Raw genomic sequence first — 25,259 nt, 5'->3', positions numbered from 1 at the left:
TTATATATAGAGAGAGAGAGAGATATCACAATTTGTTTAGCTCCAATTACAAGTGTTTGAATATATTAGCTATGAGATATTAGTTTGAATATAAACATCTTAAGGCAGGGTTGACAAAGTAGAAAGTTAGTATGAATTGCAAATATTACATATTCTTATAGTAAAATTTAATAGCTTAATTGTGCTAAAATCGTGCTAAATCATACAGAGAAATATTATGTGTGTAATTTTTGTTCGTGTCTTGATTAAATATGAATGCTTATGATAAACGATGCTGTTGTAATACGGATTAAATGAGAAATAACATGTTGCCTTGATGTAATAATCGCACACAGTTTAATATGACATCATGAGTAAAACTGATCTGATTTTATGGATGACCTCCACGCGCGCAGCGATTTCCAGCATTTAAACCAAAAATGAAAAAAAATGACCTGCTACTAATTTTCGCAATTGCAACTTGCCATGTAATCTACCGAGTTGTGTCTGATTTATTTGCTACTGGGAATAAGTGCCTCTTTTAAATTGACCCCATGACTAGAATTTTGAAATAATTTTTTTTCGATCTAGTGTTCAAATTTTAAGTTCATGGCCTTCCGGATAGTTTACTCCTACTTCTTCCGCAATGTGTTTGTATCAATTTACATGCATAGAAGTTTATTACACATGTAGAACCTAGAAGAAAGTACTCCCGGAAAGAGTGTAGAAGTTAGCTTGTCGCACCGTCTTCTGAAAAACGGCAAGCACATGAAAGGACATGTGCAAAAGTTATATTGTCGCAAAATCTTCTGAAATAGGATTTTAAAAGTCTTGAAATTTCAAAATCTATGCATTTTTTTATATAATTATGGTGTGCCTAAATTATGTGTCCAGAGGCTCTCATCCATAAAGTCAGGTCCGTTTAGTTGAAATGAATAATAATGCGTAGATTTACATACATGCTCAAAAAAGATCTTAAACCGATCAAATAACGTGGTGAAACATATTAAATATTCATTATACCATGTTGATTTGATTATATGGATGGCATATACACGCGCATGACTTTTCGTCCGTTTACAAAAAATGTTTTCAACTATACTATAAATCGTACACGCAGCTGAATGAGCAAATATTTCCGATAAATTGCAATATTGAATTGTTAGAAAATGATACTTATGTCATATAATGCTGATCCCAAAGGAAAAGAAGAAATTGTGAAAAAATGAAAATAAAATGTCATTTTTTTTCAACATACTATACATAGATTAACTTTTTTGGGGCCAAACTTTTTTAATCGCACGCTCGCATCAGTGTTGGGGTTCCCAGATAACCTTATCCATATAATCAAATCAACATGACCTTAACAAGTATATCTACAACATTGTGTCTGGGTAAAATGCTGGAAAGACTTTTCACCCAAAGCGGATCAAATTTCGAAAGCGGTTGACAATCTTTTACACTCTACGTTACGAGATACCTTGCATATAAACCAGGTGTTTCGGTTTGGTTACACAATACTTTCATTTCATCAAAGTTTCTGACAGATCTTTACTGGTTCAAATACATGGTCAAAGGAATGGTAATCACGATGCTGATGATGTACATGGCAAGACTGAGCCTGTCCAGGACCTTAGCCAGCAGGGTGTAGTCAGACACCTCCTCCTCGTTCTTCATGGCCTTGGTCAGCTCTTCCAGCTCCTTTGTTTGGTTGTTAACCGCCTTTGTCAGCACTCCCATCTCGGTCTTCATCACCGTGGTCATCTCCTTCACACACGAGATCAGCTCAGGTAGACCGGAAGAACCGGTGGTCTCCAGCCTGTAGCTGTGGGAGGCGTTGATGGCTGCCCGGTGCTCCTGGAAGATAAAGGGCGTTTTATTATGGATGAGAAACGAAGAAAGCTGTTCAACCTTCTTTCAGCTTGCTTAACGTTATAACGGAATTTGTTACATTTCTGATATAAAAAGATAAAATCAACTTCATTCTAGAAGGAAATAACCCTTACTGTGTACAGATAGGTAACTATAGTATAGTATGTTTAGACCTTATAACCTTACAAGAAAGAGTTATTAGTTGATTTAGCTGCAGAAGTACGTAGGTCAATTCTTTTGTACCCACGTGTCTGTATGTATTTCTAGTTATAGACCTTGCGAAAGTCACTGTACTTATGTTGTGTTAATTACGTTTTTACTTATAACCAACACCACACCTTCTTCCTTCGTCGGCCGCCGCCATATCATCGGTTTGAAAGGCGTAGTTGGTCATCTCCATGTCAGACTGGTGAGGCAAACCAGCCTCCCCGTCACCCGTACGTTTCTCCTCTGTTAGATCTCCCAGCAGCAGCATCCTAAATAACAGAGAAGAATCATTACCTTCGCCAAGAAGGTTATGATTTCAGTAGCGTTTGTCCGTCTATCTGTCTGTCTGTCTGTCTGTCTGTGAACAGCATAACTCAAGAAGCTTAATATGCAGTGTCATAAAACTTGGTAGGTGGGTAGGTCTTGATGAGACCTAGATATGATTAGATTTTGGCCCCCCTGGCGGCTTTTCTTGGTACTGCAGCAGAACTTCCGGTTTTAATATCTCGCGATCTGGACATGCTAGGGTCACGAATTTTCGTTGGTAGGTAGCTCTTGGGGTAGACAATAAGTGACATGATTTTGGGCTCCCTAGCAGTTGAGTTGAAACTGCAGGAGCGTTTCTTGAAAAATCTTTGAAGGTGGATAACTCAAGAACCGGGGGACAGATTGTCATGATTTTTGGTATGTAGGTAGCTAAAGTGATGCTTGGCATAATCAGATGACAATTATGCAAATCAGGAGCTAATTTGCATAATTGATGAGGAAATTCTATAAATCTGCTTCATCCGATAATAGGACTATGAAACACTTGTGACATGTAATTGAGAACGAGAAAAAATCTGAGGATGTAGATTATGTAAATGGAGACCTAATTTGCATAATTAATGAGAAATTGTTATTTTATAGTTGTAATTGCTGGGAATCTTATACTTACCACATTTGAAAGTTAAGTGAAGGTGAACATCATTGAAGATAATTTATTCACATTATGACGTCATTTGCATGATTTATAAGGAAGTGCTAGAATAGCCTTTTTTGTTAAGATAAGGCTGTCATTGGGTGGAGAATATGATCAACTGATGTAATCCATGCAAATGACGCTCTTATTTGCGAAATCAATGATTAAAATAGTATACTTCGTCAACCGGAAGGGTTAACATCATTCGGCGAAGGTATGAGATCGTGGAACTCTTGTTTAAATGAATAAAATGATATTTGATACTTTCAAAATAAATGTCTGATTGTACATTGATGGTTGTGTGCAGAGTTTAATAATAAGGCTCTTTCAGATATCGATAAGATATACTGAGCAAAAAAAATAGTAGGTACTTTGAAATGTAGCGGAGGAAAATAATCTTCGTCCGCGGAGACAGGCTGCCCTGCCGGTCGTGAATGACGATGATGGCCAGAGTGAAGAACAGGAATAATCCCATCAGCCCCATCCACAAGATGATCAGCGTAGCTGTAACATTAGAGATGGTAACTAGTCAACTTAATGAGTCATATCAAAGTAGCCACGGTCTTGAACAAATTGTTTTGAAAACAATACTGTGAGGGTATATCTAATCTTTACTCACCGAAAAGAGGCAATGCCCCCTTGACAGGAAGTACGTCTGTCACAAACACGAGAGACACGACCATGGAGAGTAGAATGGTCACTCCAAACGCGATCCGGTCGCCCCTGTCTAAGGGCATGATGAATGTGATGTTCATCAGTACCACCAGGATGATGCAGGGTCCTACAGTAGTGGCGATGTGGAACAGCGGGTTCCTCGATAGATGAATAGCGAGGCACGCTTCACTGTTTTCTTTTGCGAAGATCTTATCCTTTCGGTACCATTCACCCTCCGGTGTTGTAGTAGAGTAAGAGTTGCACGGAGTGATTCCCATGTCTACTGCAGGCCATTCCACTTCGCATTCTATGTTAAACATATTGTTCAAATAAATCAAATCCTAACTTTATTACCTCAATGAAATGTGTCATGGAGGTTATATTTTCAGTTGCGTTTATCTGTCCGTCTGTCCGTCTGTCCGTCCGTCTGTTGGTCAACAAAATAACTCAAGAACGCCTGGATGGATTGGTTTCATACTTGGTGTGTTGGTAGGGTGTGACAAAAACTAGAAATGATTAGATTTTGGTCCCCCTAGTGGCTTCCCTTGGTACTGCAGCGCAACTTCCGGTTTTCATATCTCGCGATCTGGATTTTGATGGAAGGTAGCTCTCGTGCTTGGGAAGAGGTCATATGAGTTTGGCCCCCCTAGCGGCTTGTTCTGGAACTGCAGGGCACTTTCTGGCGAAATGTTTAAAAGCCAATAAGTCCAGACAGGAACAACATATTTTCATTATTTTTGGTGTGTAGGTAGCTGAGACAGAGATGTACATAATTAAATGCAAATTATGCAAATGACTTGATTTGCATAATTAATGAGGAAATTCTATAATTACGGTGTTTTACATTATACTACTTACATACATGTAATGTACATGTATGTAACCTATGGCAGGCGGAACTTCAACAGATACTAATTATGCAAATGATGACCTAATTTGCATAATTAATGCGAAAAGTCCAGACAGGAACAACATATTTTCATTATTTTTGGTGTGTAGGTAGCTGAAGGAGAGATGTACATAATTAAATGCAAATTATGCAAATGAGGACTTAGTTTGCATAATTAATGAGGAAATTCTATAATTACAGTGTTTTACATTATACTACTTACATACATGTAATGTATGTAACCTATGGCAGGTGGAACTTCAACAGATACTAATTATGCAAATGACCTAATTTGCATAATTAATGCGAAAATTCTATGATTTCGTAATGGTGAATGATGACAATGTCATACTTGGGACATCTGTAAGTTAATCAAAAGTTAACATACATCACGATGCATATATCATGTTAATTTGCACAATTAAAGAAGAAATTTACATTTACATATCAAGATCATATTTCATGGAGGTATGAGGTCTCGGAATTCTAGTTGTTATTAGGACAATATGTATCAGAAATGTAAAATACATAAGATTTTGTAAGATTTCGTTTTCGTGCATCCTTCTTCTGTAAAGCATTGTCAAACATAACATTATGTATACTATCATCTTTAAAAAACGGACATAACTAGAAAGGCCGACATTTGCTTTGGAGCAAATTCAGCATTACTTCACCATATTTCAAGGCATGGCAGGGAAAGAAGGAGAAATACAAGAAAAAACAATTCTTTACATTGATATAACTTTATACCTAGCATGAAGTGACAACAGTTGGATAGCTATCCCTTACATTATAGGTTGGGATTTTTAATTGCATAATGAAAACTGTTGATTTTCAACATAAAAAGAAGCGCTTATGCCCCGCATTCCAATGCTGGAGCAGGAAAGCTTGACATAATTACCTACCAAAACACTTGCATAAAGTTTTTAGTGCATGGCTTTGTAAAGGTGTTAATTAAGTTAACAAAATCAGATCCAAACAGCCAATCAGCAAGGAGAAGAGAGGAAAGCTGCATGCCTATTGCTTGCCTGTTCTACATGCCATTCTGATGACACATGCCCAAATATGGTAACACACTGCTATAGTACATTTTCTATAACACGGCTAAAAGGCTCGAATATAACAATTCCAAAAGCCTGTATCACGATAATGAAAACAAAACGCCTTGGAGTATTTGCTCACTCTACCTTCATGCCAAATGTCATGTTATTTGGCCTAAAAATGAAGGAGTTGCATCAATTTAAAGAAATGGCAGGAGAAGGAGGAGAAGGAAAAAGAAACGTGAGGAAAAACAATATGACTTTACCACGTACGGAACATGAGGAAAAACAAGATGACTTCAACACTTACGGATGGTTTGTGCAATTGCTGTGGTTGCAGAAAAGCAGATGTTGCATTCCATGGTGTCTGCAGGAAAGAAGAAGGGGTCTGCATCACACACGGTGGTGGTCAGGGTTTCTACACTCCATTCCACCAGGCCATCGCTGCTGACTCGGACCGGCACATCCTTCTGTAGGCGTTTGTAGACCGGATCGGCACTGCGAAGTAACCAACAAATTTTGGCCGTTTGTGTTTTGTCAATTGTATTAAAACGTTGTCTTCTTGTGTATTTATATAATGACATAGACATAGTATACAGGTCATGCGGATTTGGGATAACGCAAAGCCTATCCATTGTGTTGCTCAGATATACTAATTCATATTTAATATGATGAAGGGCATTTTATGTATGGATGGACTTTAAAAAGTGCCAATTAAAGAAGTACGGCGTACTTTCTTTTCAGAGTCAATGTCGGTGTCCAAATATCGTTGCCGTGAACGCTGAGGCTGGTGACGTTATCATAGTACTTCGGATCCCAACTCAGTCGGCTGTCCTGCCATGTCTAACGAAAAGAAACATGTTAATGCATAAAGCGACGAAAAAAAAAGCAAAAAGATGTTAATGTCTATAGGCCAAAATGACGTGACCAAAATATTGTCTAAAAACTTTCCTTAACCCTATTCAGACCGGACTTTTTTGGGCATGCTCAGACGGGGGGGGGGGGGGGCATTTGAGGCCCGCCTCCTGTAACTCAACAACCACTTATCGTAGGGCCACCAAATTTTCAATGGTTTAGAAATAAAATTGATCCATAACAACAATTAATGTGTAATTATGACGTCAAATGACGTCATTTATATGATTTTTGGGAATAAAACAATTTTCCAAACCTTAACTAATAGTGTCTAGGATAGAATATTAATGTCTGCAACGCAAATGGACTAAAGATGCTCATATGAACGTTTTATGTGAAAAAACACGGAGTTGAGACGAAAAATTAGTGAAAAAACATAGTTACACAACAGCTAATTATATGGTCCGCCATCTTGGATTTTGACTGATGACGTCATCAAATAAGCATAAATCATTATGTTTACCGAAGGAATGCCCTCTGACCTGATTTGTTGACGTGTGTCACCACAGTAACTGGTGTTGGGTTACATAATGTTGCAATTTTATAGCAGGAGGGATTTAAACTCCTGTCACCATGTATATGTGAATGTGTCTGAGTAAGAATTAACCGAGCAAACCATATGCGAAGGCAAACATTATTAATTTGCTTTGCAAATGTTTGTTTTCTAGTGAATGTTTAATTTTAGAAATTATATATAATTATATCAGATGTTATTAATCTTAAAAAGGAAGTGTAATTAAACATAGAACCTAAAAAAATTAATGTTCGAACTAAAATTACTGATTTTATAAAAACTGCGTGTCAGAAACCCGTTACCATGGCAACGCAAAAAATCAGGAACTTATCTAATTGATACGAAATTGTTGCCAGACATTGTTTAGGAAAAGTCACCAAATTTGACGGTGCTAGCACAAGCCGTTCAGGCGCTATCTGAGATGAAAGATGAAAGTGGGCGCGGGCCTCAAAATCCCACCCCCCCCCCGGTCGGAATAGGGTTAATTTTAAGTAGTATTTTCATAACTATGACAACTTACGAAATCGATGACAACAGACGCCACCAGTTGCTCCTTCTTTTCATCCTGAAATACCAGTTAGAGCATCAATTAAGCTGCATTTGTGGTCTTAAAAGTGATTTTGTAGTGGAAACTAAAGGGGGTATAAAGTGTGCAACAGATAAATGTACTTACCAAGTCGACAAGCTGTACCACAGATCCAGTGAAGTTGATGATAACATTCTCAGGTGACAGACTTGTACTGGAAATCTCCAGTAGATCCTCTTGCAGCCTTTGCCTATGATTAACTACAGGAGGGTGCGTTTTTGCGTGTAAAATCCATAAAATATGCAGAAACTGATAAATAGGAAATTGATTGTCAAACTTTTGTGCCTATATGTTATGAAACGCGAGTCGTCGCAAGTTTAACTAGTTGATAAAGCATCCCGCTTCACCTCTGTTGAGGGTGACTAACGATGATAAATTGTCCAAACACATGACAAAAGAATATAATTTATTCTTTATTCTATGGTTTTCGTGTGTTAAATATTTATAATTTATCAAACAATGAAAACTACGTTCAATTCAAATGACATTCAGAAAGTGAACTTGCGGCAAGTGAAGTTGGTCTTTTTGCTATTGGTTTGATTTATTGGTTTATTACGACACCCTTTAGCCACATATGAGGCTAATCTTCCAGGGCTCAGCATCAGACAAACATAAAACAGATATTATCTGGAAAGTTCATCTGTGTTGGTAGAAATCATTATGAAGCAAGTTTAAACTGTAATTTCCAACACAACAAATTGGACTCACCCCAAATTTTCGACTGCACAACTCCAGTCTTTGTCAAGGAATGAGCAATCCACCGCTTCCGTGACGTCATGCAGATAACACACGTGACTCCGTGAGCAGTGGATCATAGGTTGCAGAAAGTCTGTGGTGTCTAGCATTTTGGATACGGTAACAACAGTAAAAGAGGACGGGTCCCTGCAGGTTAAGATATACCGCAAACCCTCACATACTGACCAATATCTAAACTTCCATTCTAATCACACCCTGGATCATAAACTCGGGGTTTATATCTGCACCCTGTTTCACAGAGCGGAAACAATTATCACTGATCCTCAAGATTTAGAAGAGGAGAAAGTTCACCTTTCACAGGCAGTAAGAAAGTGTGGGTACCAAACTTCGGCTTTAGACAAGGCTAATACACAGAAGCCCACAGACCGTAACCAGTATCAGAGCAAGAACAAAAGCCCAAATAGAGGCCTAGTTGTTCTGCCTTACAGGAAAGGCCTGAGTGAAGGGCTCAGGGGGATCTTTGCTGCACATGGGATTAAGACCTGTTTTAGACCAACTAGAATCCTCCGGAATATACTGGTTTCACCTAAGGACAAAACACCAAAGGAAAGCAAATGTGGGGAAGTTTACCACATACAGTGTCAAGGACAGATTTCCAAGGACCCTGGTAAGGAAACCTATATTTGAGATACTTAAAGATCTTTCAAGGCTAGATTCTTAGAACAAAAACGACCTAGCTCGACTACTTCGGAGGTCTCACAACATATACACATTGAATCGCCCGGACATTCAGTCTCACTGGACAAAGTAAGAATCTTGGACTCAGAACCGGACTTCTTTGCACAAAGGATTAAAGAGGCCATCTACATCAGGGCATTACAGCCATCCCTCAACACAGACGGGGGGCGCCACAGACTTTCAACCTATGATCCACTGCTCACGGAGTCACAGGTGTTATTTGTGTGACGTCACGGAAGCGGCGGATTGCTCATTCACAGTTCAAATAACTAATTTTTACTAAAATCAACAAACTAACAACAATAAAACTCGCGAATTACTAATTTGCTTCTACAATATAAAGAATTATTATCAGGGTCAAACCATGATTAAGATCAGTACAATTGATGAAGCATTTTTCTTAAACTGTCTCGCATCAGATACAGTCTTAAGTTCACTGCGCAATGCATTCCATATAGAATACAACACGGTGTATTCCGTATCGCCCGAGGTACCAGCCCGACCGCGCGTCGGATCGCCCGACGGCCGAAGGCCGGAGGGTGATCCGATCCGCGGAAGGGCTGGGACCGAGGGTGATGCGGAATACACCGTGTTGTATTTTATTTATGTCATACCCACCCACGAAAACACGCCTTTCAATGCGAAATGAGCAAAAATTTGGTGTCCCTAATCCCCAAAAAAGCAACAACATCAATTCCAACGTCCGAATTTTGCATTCGAATTGTCGAAAGCGTTGCACGCGGTTAGGGCGAAACGCGTTCGAATCGTTCTATGGAACATTTGGAAGGGCCGGGCTGTACCGCTAGTTATCACACGGGCCGGGACACCCGTATCGAACGTAATCGCGGCCCGGGTAGGACATAAACAGCTTTATAGATCTGTAGGCGAATATCCTCTTCCCACTGTTGTTCTTAGGTTGATTTATTCATGTTTATCTGTCCCACAAACATTAACGTGACACAACAATAGTTGGCGTACGCACAGTAAAACGGATATTACGCTGTGTACAATCCACCTGTTGCAAAGACTGAAGCTTTAAGACTTACCTGAACAACTGGGCTTGTCATACTGCCAATGGCCTCCCCCGATGCACCTCACTTCATTGGTGTAGCCGGACTTGAGTTTGTAGCCTTCGTTGCACGAGTATGTCACCTTTTCCCCTACGTAGTAGAACCTCTTGGTTGGAGTTCTTTTGCCGTAGTTTGGAGGACCTCTGTCCCAGCAGCCTTCAGCATCTAGTGTATACAGTTAGACATAACAGTCAGTGGAAAGAAAATTTATGGATATAACAGTCAGTGGAAAAAAAATTGTGAAATAAGCTGGGTAGAGCAAAAGAAGTGCTCTTATTGCCCAAGAAGCAAATAATGAACGGTTCTTAAAAGGAAGACATAATTACTTCCTTACAAGAAAACTTACCACACGGGATGGCGTCACATTCCTCCTGGCTACCGTCTTCGGTCAAACAAAATGGCCGCTCCAGACCGGTAGGGTTGCGGCAGTAGTTGTTATCCAGGTTTGCCCAGGGAAACTCTGTCTTGTAGTAACCAGCTTGCGGAGCTGACCACTCCACACAATCTGCCCCGGATGTAGTTTTACTCCATGTGCCACGGTAGTTTATTCCTACGCCGTGGTAGCAAACTGAGGAATACAAACCGACACAATATCAACAGGTAATAATGTTTGTGTCATTATGATACACCCTTGATTAAATATGGTGAATTTGGTTGGCGTGCCCGTGAGGCAAATGAAGTCATTGTTTGCATAACATCCGATAATGTAGATCTCTGTCTAAGATACCCACATACCAAAAATCATAAAAAATACATTGTTTCTTTGTGAATTTATCTGGACCAAACCCACACCAAACCCACACCACTTATCACTGGCAGGTAAGGCTATCCACCACTCAAAAATCAAGACCGTAGCATGTCTAGGACAAAATATACAAAAACCGAAAGTTCTGTTGCAGTACCAAGGTCAGCCACCAGGAGGCCCAAATTTGACCCTGACCCTTTTTTTTTAACAACTTCCTACATACCAAATATCATTACAATCCATTTAAAGGTTTAAAGGTTCAAAAGTGCTGGCTACAAATGCAAAACACAAACAGACACACACACACACAGACACGCCAAAACAATGCCTCCATCATGGAGGTAAAAATTGTTAAAGTAGAGTCCCATTTATAGCTAATTCCCGTGGAGAAACGGACAAAAAAATCTTCATTTTCACCTTCGCTTCCCTTCTTAGCTGAATTAGGATTCCAACAATTGTGATCGGATGAAGGAAACAATCTACATCGCGGCAGCTGGTTCTTTATCCAGTCATCAGCCGTGTTGAGCACTTCTTCACACCACGAGCGGCATGGTACCAGCTGTGTTCCCCTGAGAAACATCAGTAGATATAATACCAGTCAGCGAAAGTAGCACATTTGCGAGGTTTGTTGCACACGCAAAAATTGACGTCATATTGCTTCTGTTCTTTAGGTTAGTCGAAGCCTTTCAGGTGACCGTTTAGCTTGTTTAGCATTTTTAAAACAGTAACTGGAACTTTAACTAAAAGTCATTATCATAACGTTACTTTTTCCACTCACATGCATGAGGTCATGTTGCCTGCATTTGGTGACGAAGAGCAGCGAGTTTTGTTCTCTTCGGAGACATTGCATTGCGGGAAAATAACCGTTGATATGAATGTCCTCATCTCTGGGTGGTACTTTCCTGGGATGCTGTACGAACTGTTGAGCAGCTCCACGACAGAGGAATTCTGTATCTCCTCAAATGTCGTCTGTCCCAGCTGATTCTGTAGCATTGCAAGCCTGCTGTCGATTTCAAAATCCTCAGGGATTGGTTCGCATACTGAAAGGTTTAAAACAATTGATAATTTTCAGTGTTTGCAATCTTGACAGTATTTAAGAAGTGTCCATAGACGACAATTCTCCGTGAAGTTTTATATGTTGCAGATTGAGAACAGTAATAGTGTATGTAAACAGTGTGTGATCACTTAACAACTGGTAACAACGTGTAGTAAAATTGGCTTAATCCCTGGTCTAATAATAATCTAGCCTGACTAAAAAAATCGCGCTCCTGGTGGCCACCTGCCCAGAAGTTTACCGCCCCCCTCGGGGAAAAAGTTGTAGACTGACTAATGTGAACACAGGCTACGTAAAATCAACAACACGACAATCTAAATAGATGAACAAAGTCGGCTTTCATAACAATATCTTTCATTTACTACATATTATTCATTTGACAAGGTATCGCAGTAGGTGCAAACCACAATCCCAAAAGATTCTCGTAACCAATATGCACAACAGCCATCTAATATCTGCTTAGAGGACCTCTGCTACCAGACAACTAACAAAACCCACGGCCTTTTCCACAGGATTGTAAAAGTAAGAATGTTTCTAAAATATGCATTTACTTCAATATCAAAACTGCTACGGTGAAAATAAAAAGACGTGCATCATCACGGACATAATAGCACACCAGATGCCCAATTAAACAGAAATGCTGCGTACAGAACAATGCGTTTTGGCTGCGAACATCTTGAAGATTCGGCCCAACGCTTAAGCATGGGGGAAAACATCTGGTACCACCTATCGACCCCTCCCCACATCTGCATGAAGTTTGAACCCCCCAACCGCTATTTAAAACAATGGGCTTTTCTGGACCATTCCAATTTGAAATATTGCATTGACCGCGAAAACAGCAACGGCAAAAATACACATTCGTGCAACATCACGGGCATTCCCGCAGACTGCGTATAAAATTGCATGCCGATTACACAAAGAGAACCCAGTGTTTTGACTGCAAACACGAAAAAACGGTTACTCACAACACTCCGTCCGGAGGTCATGACCTCCTTCACGGAGTAACAAGACAAGCTTCCTAAACAAAAGGTAACTGTAGCATAAATTCAAAACTGGACTATCGACCACTAGTGTACAATCTGGTTCGTTCCTTAGATTAATTTTTTTTTTCATGGACCCTTTTGAGAATCATGTCTTTCTTGGCCACTGGTATACTTTGCCCATCTTAGTTAAGACATGTTTGGCATGACTTTGTACAAGAAGAAATGACAGTTTCAGAATTGTTGAAACATAAAAATAAGTCATGATAGAAATAATAAATAATAGTCTTATAAAACCATATGCACATAATCCTCTTAATTTTCATATACATGTATCTCCCATTGATCACTAATACTGAGGTCACCTTTCCAAATCCTGGGGCAGTCTTGTTGAACGGAAAATACGATATAAAAGACAAAAAAAAGCATCAAACAAGTAAAATCTGAGATTTTATACCTCCGGGCTTTTTATTGTATATTTTTATATAGAGTTTTAAACAAAGAATTTATCGAGACCGGACACCCCTCTGTATGAGGGGTCATATACGTGGACCAGACTGAGAATAGCTTAAACACGCCAAAGGTCAATGGTCGCGACCACTTTCACGCTCAAAGGGGTGTATTGGGGCCACCAAAAGGCACCATTTTCCAGCCCGAAAACACATGTACAATAAAAACAAAAGAACGTGCATCATCTGCAGCCCAATAGCAAAACATATACCGAGTCTCAAAAGAATCCGTCCACCCAAACGCGAGAAATTGCTGCGAACGTGAAACTCTAAATCTCTCACATAGCCCTTCCGCGGAAGGATATCTCCTCCCCCGGAGGCAAAAAGTTGAAAACAAATTTATAATGTATTCTGGTGGGTCATGTGGCGTAACAGTAGAGTGTTCAGCTCAGGCCAAAGTGGCCGCTGGTTCGAATCCTGCTTGATTCTATCGACCTTGTGTCCTTGGAAAGGCAATTTACACGCACGGCTTTTCTTACTTTGCTTATATGTAAATGAGTACCTAGCTTTGGTTAGGGACGTCCCTCCGATAGGACGTTAAATGGAGATCCCGTGTTTCAGAGAGCTTCATCCGACGAACGTTAAAGAACCCACCGCACTTATCGAAAAGAGTAGGGGACCTTCCCGATGGGAGTGGTTCGAACATTACAGACCGGTTTTACGCAGCTTGCACTTTTAGTGTTCTTTTCCCTTTTTAATGGTACGGTCAAAAAAGTGGTCAGTTATTTTAATAAACGACCACTTTTGAGGTTACGGCCTAATAACCAAGGAAAATGGAGCCTTTTGATTTGTTGATGTTATCTGACTATCTGATGTCTGTTATGCCTAGATCACAATTTAAAACCGGGTTCTGCCTGTTTTTTTACACTATCGGTCGGGACCGGAAAATCACCCCGTACCCCAGCAAAAAAAAAACGAGCCGGGACGAGGCCGTAACCTAATTGTGACCATGACTGGCGTCCGCCACATGCAGCTTGGGCCCCGTTGGAAATGTAACTTCGGCATTAGGAATACTGACTTATGAACAACTGCAAGTTTAGTACACGTGCATGCTACATGGGCTCATAACAGTGACTTACCACAGCCCTCCTCATCACTCCCGTCCGTGCAGTCTGCGATCCCGTCACAACGCTTCCAGGATAGGATACAGGCAAGTCCGTGTCCACAGCGGAAATGTCCCAGAGAGCAGCTGATTGCTTTAAGTTCATAAACATTAAGAGTCATTGCACGAGAAAACCAGGCAAAACCAGGCAGAGGTCGGAAGATGGGGGTCGGCCAAATCGGCTCATACTTTGTGTGTGAGATAGGTATGGGGAACTATGAACAGCCATATATTTAAAACCCTCCAGATATATTTCATTATGGAGATCTGGGACCCCCCTCCGAGAGCCTCCGAAATCAGGTAATTTATGGCTGAAAATTACTTAACTTGCGATGGCTGCACTGATAATTCTGATAAAGATATGGATAAAATGTTTATATTACCACATAGCATAGCTTTTCTAGTTTTACAGACCCGAAGTTCAAGAGGACACCTTGAAGTTAAGAGGGTGGGACAGGGGGTTATCGGAACCAATGAAAGCAGAATTTTCATCTCTATGCATTTTAGTCATCTTTAAGGCGCAATACCTCACCTGGGCAGTGGCTTTGGTGAATGGTTTTACTGTTGCTGGATAGAGGAACATCTACTGATTCAAAAACAAGCGTCGTAAATTTGGGCCATACATAACGCGAGCCGTGACTGAGGGGTCTTTATGGGGGATTTTCGGGTTTTGGACTATACTAAATCGGGCAATGACCTCTCACTACTGGGTACGTTAGGGCCAATGTGGGCATGTCGATGTGTGATAATCATTAGACAATTATCGAAGAAGCTTTAATTAATTAGGAATGTTGATTTGGGCTCTATATGGGGGATATGGGGATACCTGTAAATGGGACTAGGCTGATTTTACACATTATTGTTCTTCTCTTAGCTGTAGATAGCAAATAAGTTCCTTACTAAAATATTGTGTACATCAAATTTGTGGTAGATATCAAGAGGATCTGAATGGGGGTTATGAGGACTCCAGAAATGGAGATTCCGTTTATATACAAATGTAGGTGCCAAATGAAGCAGACCTCTGAGCTAAGTTGTACATATTGGCACTTACTAAATCTAAAAGGAAGACCAGAAGAATAGGGCTGGATACATATGAGCAAGACCATAGCAAAAACAATGTTTGAATGCTATTAGTAGTTACATGTGCGTTCCTTGAATAATAACTGAATAAGTGTTAGTACAGGTATGCTGATATTATCAACCTGCGATGTGCCGATGGACTGTTGCGTAGCATGCACAATATATATAATCATGCATTGATTTAGCAGCATCTCATTTTTTTTTCAATTAATGTACAAAATAATGGAAACCATTTTTGCCTTCTTTGAGCGAATGTAGAATTTTCGGCAGGCGAATGGATTGCCAGCAAAACATGCGAAGGAAAGTTTAATGATTGACATAAAGAATCGGCTCACCTCGGGAGTAGGCGGCAAATATTACGGTCTTATAAAATTAAAGTATTCTAACCCCCAAACATGCATCAAAACCTCCTCTGGTCTAACACCACCCTTTCTCACGGACAAAGGTGTGAGGCAGGGCTGTAACCTTAGTCCGACTCTATTCAACCTTTTTATTAATGATTTAGTCAAGATCTTAGTCCAGAATGTGTTCCACCCTCCCCACAGAATTTATTCATTTCCTGCTTACGCTATGCAGATAATGTCGTAATTTTTTCGGAAACCGAGAAAGGACTCCAATGTGCCCTTGACAAACTGAACACTTTCTGTACAAAATGGAAACTACAAGTTAACCTGAAAAAGACCAAAGTTGTAATTTTTAACAAAACAGGGCGCATATACAGAAATACAAAATTCCTCACGCTCGGCTCAGAAATGAAAATATAGAAATTACTACGTCGTACTACTATCTAGGTCTGCTGTTGTCCTCATCTGGCAGTTTCTCACTAGCTAAGAAACAACTTGCTTCAAAAGCTCGCAAAGCTGTTTTAAGCATCAAATCTCTTATCCGCTCACAAATCTTATTGAAATCTTTATTAAGGATTTTCAACGTGTGCATAAAATTAATAATATTAATTAATATATGTTTGCGAAATGTGGGGAATAGATTTTTCAAATAACAACTGGCTATTGAAACTGTCCATAATCGCTTCTGTAAAAACATTCTTGGGGTACACTGAAACACTAGCAACGGAGCATGCAAAGCAGAGCTTGGTAGATTTTCACTAGACACAGACGTATCTGTACGCCTAGTCAAGTATTGGTTAAGACTGAGGCAACTAGACGCTAATACACATCCCCTACAAGTCGACGCTCTACTATCCCAATAACATATGTTAATGCATGGTCACAAGAAAAATCTACTACACCGTATGTAAGAAATACTTGACCGCAGTGGTTTCTCATATATCTGGCATAACAAAAACTTTGATCTCGATAAGCAACGCATATGTACATTACTTAGAAGTAGACTCTCTAACATGTATATTCAAACCTTTCTTTACAATCTCTCTGTTGATGTCAGTAGGCTAAGGTTTTATAGACATCTGAAACCTGTATACACAATGGAACGTTTATCTTCACATCAAAGACCTCGATGTTAGATCAGCCATATGTAAGCTTAGAGTTAGCGCACATACATTAGAAATAGAAAAGGGTAGATACAGACAATTGTCTGTTAACGACAGAATATGTAAATATTGTACAGGAAATGCAGTGGAGGATAAAATGCACTTTATTTGTCATTGCCCTCATTATACATTTTGTAGCACTGAAAGAGATAAGTTATTTGAAATGGTCACCAAAATGTTCCCTAGCTTTACTCACCTTCCCAGCCTACAAGAAACTGCATTTCTATTAACACCTCCCAATTCATATATCTCGCAAAATGTTGCCCATTTCATATTCCATTGCCCAAGATAAAGAAATCAAACTCAACAATAACTACAAATGTGTATCTAAAGTAGCATTAGCATTACTTAGTATTATTTTTACTGTTTATTTTTGTTATCCTGTTCTTGCAATTAGCCCTCGGGCTTAAATTTGCAAAAAAAACTTTCATTATTAATATTATACAGTTTTTTTAAAGAATGTTTTTTGTTAGATATGATGAAAAATAAGTGGTCAAGCATTGGAACACACCCTAAGTGTACTATGTAGTAAATGTCTATAACAGTTTATCTCTACTGATCATGATTGATAAAGAAGAGTACAAGTACTAGTCTTAAGCGCACAATTTTTCTGAGTGAAATGACAGTATGTTCGAAGTACCATTACTTCCAGGTGGCATGTATATTAAATGGCACCTACATTCGTGGGTTCCTCATAACCCCCATTCAGATCCTCTTGATATCTACCACAAATTTGATGTACACAATATTTTAGTAAGGAACTTATTTGCTATCTACAGCTAAGAGAAGAACAATAACGTGTAAAATCAGCCTAGTCCCATTTACAGGTATCCCCATATCCCCCATATAGAGCCCAAATCAACATTCCTAATTAATTAAAGCTTCTTCGATAATTGTCTAATGATTATCACACATCGACATGCCCACATTGGCCCTAACGTACCCAGTAGTGAGAGGTCATTGCCCGATTTAGTATAGTCCAAAACCCGAAAATCCCCCATAAAGACCCCTCAGTCACGGCTCGCGTTATGTATGGCCCAAATTTACGACGCTTGTTTTTGAATCAGTAGATGTTCCTCTATCCAGCAACAGTAAAACCATTCACCAAAGCTACTGCCCAGGTGAGGTATTGCGCCTTAAAGATGACTAAAATGCATAGAGATGAAAATTCTGCTTTCATTGGTTCCGATAACCCCCTGTCCCACCCTCTTAACTTCAAGGTGTCCTCTTGAACTTCGGGTCTGTAAAACTAGAAAAGCTATGCTATGTGGTAATATAAACATTTTATCCATATCTTTATCAGAATTATCAGTGCAGCCATCGCAAGTTAAGTAATTTTCAGCCATAAATTACCCGATTTCGGAGGCTCTCGGAGGGGGGTCCCAGATCTCCATAATGAAATATATCTGGAGGGTTTTAAATATATGGCTGTTCATAGTTCCCCATACCTATCTCACATACAAAGTATGAGCCGATTTGGCCGACCCCCATCTTCCGACCTCTGCCTGGTTTTCTCGTGCAATGACTCTTAAGTTCTTAAAAAGGAATTATGTAACATTTTTGCATTTCATTCAAAAAAAATTCGTGAATGTAATTTACTTCCACTTTTTATAACTGCACGTGTGTTATGTTTGTGCACATTTATGACATATATAATTCGCGCAAAAACAGCCCTCACAAAGCGCAAAGTTTGCGATTCCACCACAAACAAACATGGCTGACAGCTGTGTTTCTAACTGTCGGACACACTCGTTAAGCGTTTATTTACAAATGGATCCGGAGAAGGGTTAATTCAAGTCTGTAAATAAATAAGTAGAAAATTTACTTTCATCCTTGTGTTACATAATAAAGCTTTAAAGATTTTGAATTGATTCTGCTTTATCGGAAATTATTGTAATTGGGTGGGGCAGATAACTCAGTCTTTGCAGTCAAGGGTTGAATTGTGAGGAGCTTACAAGTATTGAGGTTTAATCGCAAGGGTCCGGAGCGGCTGACATTCGGCGCAAATTTGGGTCACATTCCCACAACTTTAAAATAATTCGGATGGGGACGAATTGGTAGCTAACTGAATCGATCCGGATTATGGCTTCAATCCCACCAGGGTAAAATTGTCCGGATCGAGATGAATAGATTAGCTTTGGAGCCAGATCGAGCCGGATCAAAGCTGGAATCAAAGCGAATCAATTCGGCTCGATCAGGGCAGTTTTACCCTCGTGGGATTGGGGCCAAATTTACCACAGTGGGAACGCTTACGATCCGGTTCGATTCCACTTGATCCGGATTCACTTTGCGAGATTGATAGTATCCCGATCGAGCCGGATTAAGCCTGCAAGTCGTCTGTGATGAAACGCTCACCGGTTCAAACCGGCTTGGTTGATAGGCTTTGTGACGTCATGCTTCCAGGTTCACGTGGTCAACATACGAACAGTGTGGAGATTTCTACCCCATTTTACGCTTTTCTTTCCCAGTCGCCGTCAATGTAGCTCAACGCACTCAATACTTTCAGCTCACCATTTTCAAGAGATGAATGGCCATAAGAAATCGCCAAAATACGCCCGCAATGTGTTTTTTTGTGAAACTGCAGCTTATCCAGCTCTAACCGGCTTGAGTGGGAATGCAGGCGCGGGACCAAGCCAGCTGTAACTCCCCTGTGTAAACGCGGCCCGAATCAGAAAACAATTCGATACGATACGATACGATATGATACGATACGATATGATTTGATACGATATGATATGATACGATACGACAGGCAAAACATCAAAGTGGGAAAAGGGCCTTGGGATCTAAAGAACACGTAATTTATGTATTTATATTATTATAATATAATCAAATGTATGTGAGGCGTAAGGTTTATAAATAGCATAACTTAGAAATTTCTGATTCTAAGTAAACGGTGCACACACCAATCCAAGGTAGTGCCCATAAAAAGCTCAAGAGGTACTTGCTGAAAGAGACGGTCGCTAGAGTTGAGGGTATGCAGAATCGAATTAAGACCCAAAATAAACTGGGGTGTGCCTCCTAAACAACAAACTTTAAGACAAATGAATAAACTGACACAAATGAAATAAACACAAGGCGTTAATTTCATACAGCCTTTACGGGGACAATGAAGGAACTGTAATTTTGAAGAAAAACTTATGTTGATTTTATAGAACATTATGTGACATACCTTCATTCAGCTGGCAGATAAACTTGTAAGCAGAGGAGCACGGTGCGTCATTCCAGCTTGATCCATAGTAGTTCGCGCAGTTTTCTCCCTCGTTACCGTTGGGTTCTCCCGGCTGCCAGAGGTTCCAGTCGGTACTGATGTCGTGTGGAGTCCCGTCTTCCCACACCCACTCACCTTCATTGTTCCCATCATTTAGGCCAAACCAGAAATGTGAGATTTTATTCACGGCGTTCTTCAGCTCTCTCACGAAGTTGTCCACGTCTCTGTCCGTCGGCATGGCCAGGAGCGCCCCGTCCGCTGCACACACCTCTCTGGACTGGCTGTAGGTTTTGTCTTGGTTGTACGCCTTGAAGCACGCACCCCCGTATGCAGTATAGCCAGAGGGACAGCCTGTAGAAATATGATACAAAACGGTATAGCTGGGTCTTTTATCTGACATTGAGACTATTTAGAGCATTCTTACCACTTTGCTAGTTAACTACTTGTACACTACATGTAAGTCTCAGTCTGGAGTAACAACATGAAAGTTAATTCGAAGTACCTATGCATCGTCAACGCAAGCACGTGCAACCTACACTCTCAAAAAATGTATTGTACTTTCAATAAGTACACTTACACTGGTAGAAATATCTTTAACAAGTATGCATTATGAAATGAAAATCATTCTAGGTGCTCCGGGGCATTAGAAATATAATCAGATGGTCGAAGGGTGCTAACAATAGAGCAATATTAATCAAATCTGAATGTACCTTTATAAAGTCAATTACAAAATCCACAAAATTGTACATGACGGAGACTACTTTAGCTTAACGTAATCACATATGCAAAACATCAAGGCCTACGTGATACTAATACGTGACAACTGATTGGTCGGATTTGTTTTGAGGACGAGGCCCCAGACGATATTCTACTCACAGCTCAGTCCATCCTCCTGCAGTTCCCATAAGTCCCGACAGGCGCACGTTCTTCCTTCTGGATGCGCAAGGCAAAGCTCCCGACATCCTCCATTGGACGAGGAACAGGCTGACATGCGGATACATGAGCAAGTTAAGATTCCAGATATGATTGTGTAAAAACAAATTTTCAAACAGTCTTCTGGTAAAATTCAGTTGACACAGATTGCAAGTATTTTGCAGATAAAATATACTATGACAGCTCAAGTTAGCAGAAGTTATAACAGCTATATTTTCACTAGCTAGATGTATTGTTATGAACTATGAACGTTATAAACATATTGCACAATATATGAATTATTAAGCCATTATTACTCGTGTCTCATATATGATACCCAGGCATTAGCCAAACAGGTACTGCACTATCCATAATTGTCTTTTTGAGGCTATCTATATAGGTTATTTATATATCATGTATCAACTTATTACTTATTTCCCATTGGTCATCAGGCCAAAACCTTAACAGTGGTCAATAGATAAAGCTGTTTAGTCTTTTCCAACTGGATAATTGAAAGTTTAATGTGTAGACGTTTCAGCTAGTATCCACTAGCTTTCATCAGTACAAAGTGAGGAAATTTCCGGTACAAGAATTAAACAAAAACAATCCATGTTCTAAAGTAGGTTCTAAATAAACAAAAGGTAACTGACACGTTCTAAGAAACAATCTATAGGTAAACTAAATAAACAAAAGGTAACTACCAAAATATATACAAAAAAGGGGAAGACAAAAAACTAATAAAAAACTAAAATAAGAAAAATAACGGTCAAAAAATATATCTGAATAAGAAATTTACGTTACAGTGGTCGTTTTTTTTTCAAATAACCGACCCCTTTTGGACCGTACCATTATACAGGGGACAGGACACTAACAGTAGTGTTACGACTCGTAATATTTTCTTTTAGTTTATTTCGAACAATTGAATGACATACGGATTGAATAATTTCAAACAACACAATTAATAAGATATAAATGAAATTTCAGCAGAAAAAGACTAAACATAGTTTTTGACATCCCCAATAAAAGTAATTCTGTTCCAATATCACTTGGTGACCGTAGACGATCTCTTTTTGTCCATGCATCTTGTTTCTTTCGGCAAAGAAGGAATTTTTCAGCAATGAGGGGTTTTTATATAGGAATTTGTGTCAAATAACTGTGTCAGTTGGATAGGCTATATGATAATAACGTAAATGCCCCGCCTTATCCTCGGTGTATTTAGTGAGATAATCCTTCGTTTACCCTCACTCGTTGTTTATTCGGTGGTTATCCTACCTCACCAGGGATTATCTCACCATATACACCTCGGGGAGGGGCATTGACTCATAATTATTAGTTGTCACTTTGTAAATTGTGTCCTGATTTGTAATGTGTGATTTTTATTGATGTTTCTTTGCAGCTACCCATCCATATTTATTGAAGTCAAGTCAAAGTTTAAGTTCATAAAAACTGTCTGTCAGAACCCCATTGCCATGGCAACTCAAAACTTTACTTACCAAATCAATATGAAATTGTCGCCAGATATTTTTAGGAAAAGTCACCAAATTCGACGGTTCTAGCGCAAGCCATTCAGGCGCTGTGTAAGATGAAATTTGGCGAGGGCCTTACCAAACGTCATATTGAACCGATTAAATGTACATTTACTACCTTTATTACGGCGAATACATCCCAATTATCATGACTCCTAATTGACAACTTCCCAAGCTATTACCACACAAATGCATAAAATGTAGATTACTGTAGAGGTCATGTGCTTAACTACTGATGACATATTGAAATGAAACATTACCAGAGGAATGAACTTTTACAATCACATATCAAATATATGTAATTTGTGTTGACATAACCATATTTGATGGAGGCTGTGTTTCACAGTAACACTCTTACAAACACACGCGCATGCCACCGGGAATATAACCTTCCTGGAAAAGGTAATTACCATTGGTGACGTTAGGAGGCAACGCCGTGGACAGGAAGATGTCCCGTGCCCTCCACAGGCCATCTGCCAGAACAGTCTGATCCATGCTGGACTTGGATAACCTGGAGTTGTGATGTATAACGTTATGTCAGCAAATCGTTACATAGAGATACTGAAATGCAAGACCTATTCAATAGCAATTGTTTTCGCATTCGTCTAAAATTATAAATTATAACTACGGTTTCGTACGAGAAAGATAAAATGTATGAAGGGGATTTTCCTGCCTTGCGACGTCAGCAGTCCCGACCCCAGGCCAGAAATGTATCCAGTAGATGTCATCATCACCAACCGCTATCCCTGGGACACGTTCCCCTTCTCGGTTAACAAGTTGTGTATTGTTGCCGAGCATGTCTGAGCTGTAGATTGCCTCACGATCGGAATAGTACAGCCGATTCTCTGGTTGGAAGAAAAACAACTTTTAAAGCAGAAAGACATCCAGATTACCATCGAATCATAACCTGCATGATAATGTTGTTCAAGTCTATAGAAAGTGCCAATATGGAATAAATCTTACAGTGGACAAAACGAGATTTCAGCAAAAACGATTAAATAGATAGTTATAGGTGCAATTTAAGCAATGGTAAATCAAAATAGTTTATTAGTTAATGAGATCCAGCATTATTCGTCATAAAATTTAAGGAGTTTATATCTATTGATCATTTAGCCCTATGCATGCCAGTCCGATGTAGCTCTTACCCAAATTTTCAAAGTTTTAGGGTCAACGCTTGAGAAAAACATTCATTAGTTTTAAATCGTTTTCCTAAACATTTCGTATTGTATAAGAAATCACGTAATAAAAATCAGTAGTTATCTAGCTCTTCTTTTTTCCTAATGTTGGAGGGTAGATGACATCATTTACTCACTTGTGCCTGTTGTTAACATGTCTAAATAGAAACGGCGGGGCATCTCGTTTCCCGTCGGCTGAACAGACAATCACGTGACCCCTACCCTGATACTAATTATTCCGCCCCTTTACCCTCTGACCCTTCCTCCCTAACCCTCGTAAGGGTCATTCGTGGCTCAACCTTTCTCTGTACGGTCACATTCCCGCCCAACCCTCCCATGACTAATCCGAGAACACCTGAATTCTAGGACGTTAGTTATGTTTTCTCATCTCATACGACATCGCGCTACCTTAGTTCTTACTTACTGACTTATCTAGACTCGTACATTTCGTCATAGCACTCTACGTTATCCTCAATGGTACCTGCGACATAGCGTACGTAATCAGTTGTTACATAACCTTCATGTTGTCTCTTCTCTGCAAGATACCTGCCTTGCTAGCGTTCACAGTCACATTGTGGCCAATTGCTGTACTCAGTATGTTGTGTAGTTGTAACCTCTGATATACTCCAGAATTGTGTTATTGTCGTAATTTTTGAACCACGTTACTTACGAAGGTCAGTAGTTTTCAGGTGTACCTGTAACGCATTATTTGCTTAGCCAGGATGTTTTCGACCTTGTTCACGCAGATGAGCTTTTGAACTTCGCCGGTTAGAAGTTACTTACAAGTCAGGATGCGTTAAACATCCGCTGGACAGAGCCTTGGTTTAACCGACCAGCCCGACTTTGGCTAAACAATTGGCAACCAGGGTAAAATAGGTCGCCAGCTCGCAGCACATGACTTGTTGTTGTTGTATTAGGCTCCTGTATAAGTATGTACATGCTATGAGAGCTACAATGTGTAGAGAGTAATGGTGTTACTGAGTTGAGGAGCCAATTGCAATAAATGCCCGACCGTACTGAGGTGACGGTGAGCTCACTACCCTAATTGTGTGTGTTTGTCTGTGAAATAGACGGGAAACATAGTTCTCTTCGGAGCTTGCGAAGAAGAGAACCTTATTTTCAGATCACACCATGTAGCGTAAGAATGACAATGTGGCGTCCCCTGATCAAAGGTTTGGTCTTATAATATACAGATAGAAGAAAGACATTAAACATGAAAAAAAACTTACAATGTCTAACTTTTCAGCAGCAGTATCATAACAAAATTGCCCTTTGTGTACTAATAGGTTGTTACGAGGATATTTCTCTATTGCTTGTTTTCTCGATCTCACCTGTGT

At 39.7% G+C, this 25,259-nt stretch overlaps 1 protein-coding gene across 1 annotated transcript; it reads right to left on the bottom strand.

The window, feature by feature from the left end:
- Positions 1 to 1,530: 1,530 nt before the first annotated feature.
- LOC109477666 lies at positions 1,531 to 20,709 on the bottom strand. The gene is made up of 14 exons (XM_019779005.1): positions 20,271 to 20,709; positions 14,489 to 14,605; positions 11,645 to 11,906; positions 11,284 to 11,435; positions 10,468 to 10,689; positions 10,098 to 10,286; positions 7,705 to 7,817; positions 7,552 to 7,596; positions 6,336 to 6,445; positions 5,913 to 6,100; positions 3,639 to 3,980; positions 3,391 to 3,523; positions 2,183 to 2,327; positions 1,531 to 1,836 (listed from the first exon to the last, which is right to left on the bottom strand). Exons 1-14 carry the CDS (start codon positions 20,707 to 20,709, stop codon positions 1,531 to 1,533), a joined length of 2,763 nt encoding a protein of 920 aa, XP_019634564.1.
- Between the last annotated feature and the right edge of the window lie 4,550 nt (positions 20,710 to 25,259).

The sequence above is a fragment of the Branchiostoma belcheri genome, unplaced genomic scaffold (genome assembly GCF_001625305.1).
Source record: "Branchiostoma belcheri isolate BF01 breed outbred unplaced genomic scaffold, Haploidv18h27 scaffold402, whole genome shotgun sequence".
Classification (NCBI taxonomy): domain Eukaryota; kingdom Metazoa; phylum Chordata; class Leptocardii; order Amphioxiformes; family Branchiostomatidae; genus Branchiostoma; species Branchiostoma belcheri.
The sequence above is the reverse complement of the archived record's forward strand: the minus strand, read 5'-3'. Positions and strand labels throughout refer to the sequence as shown.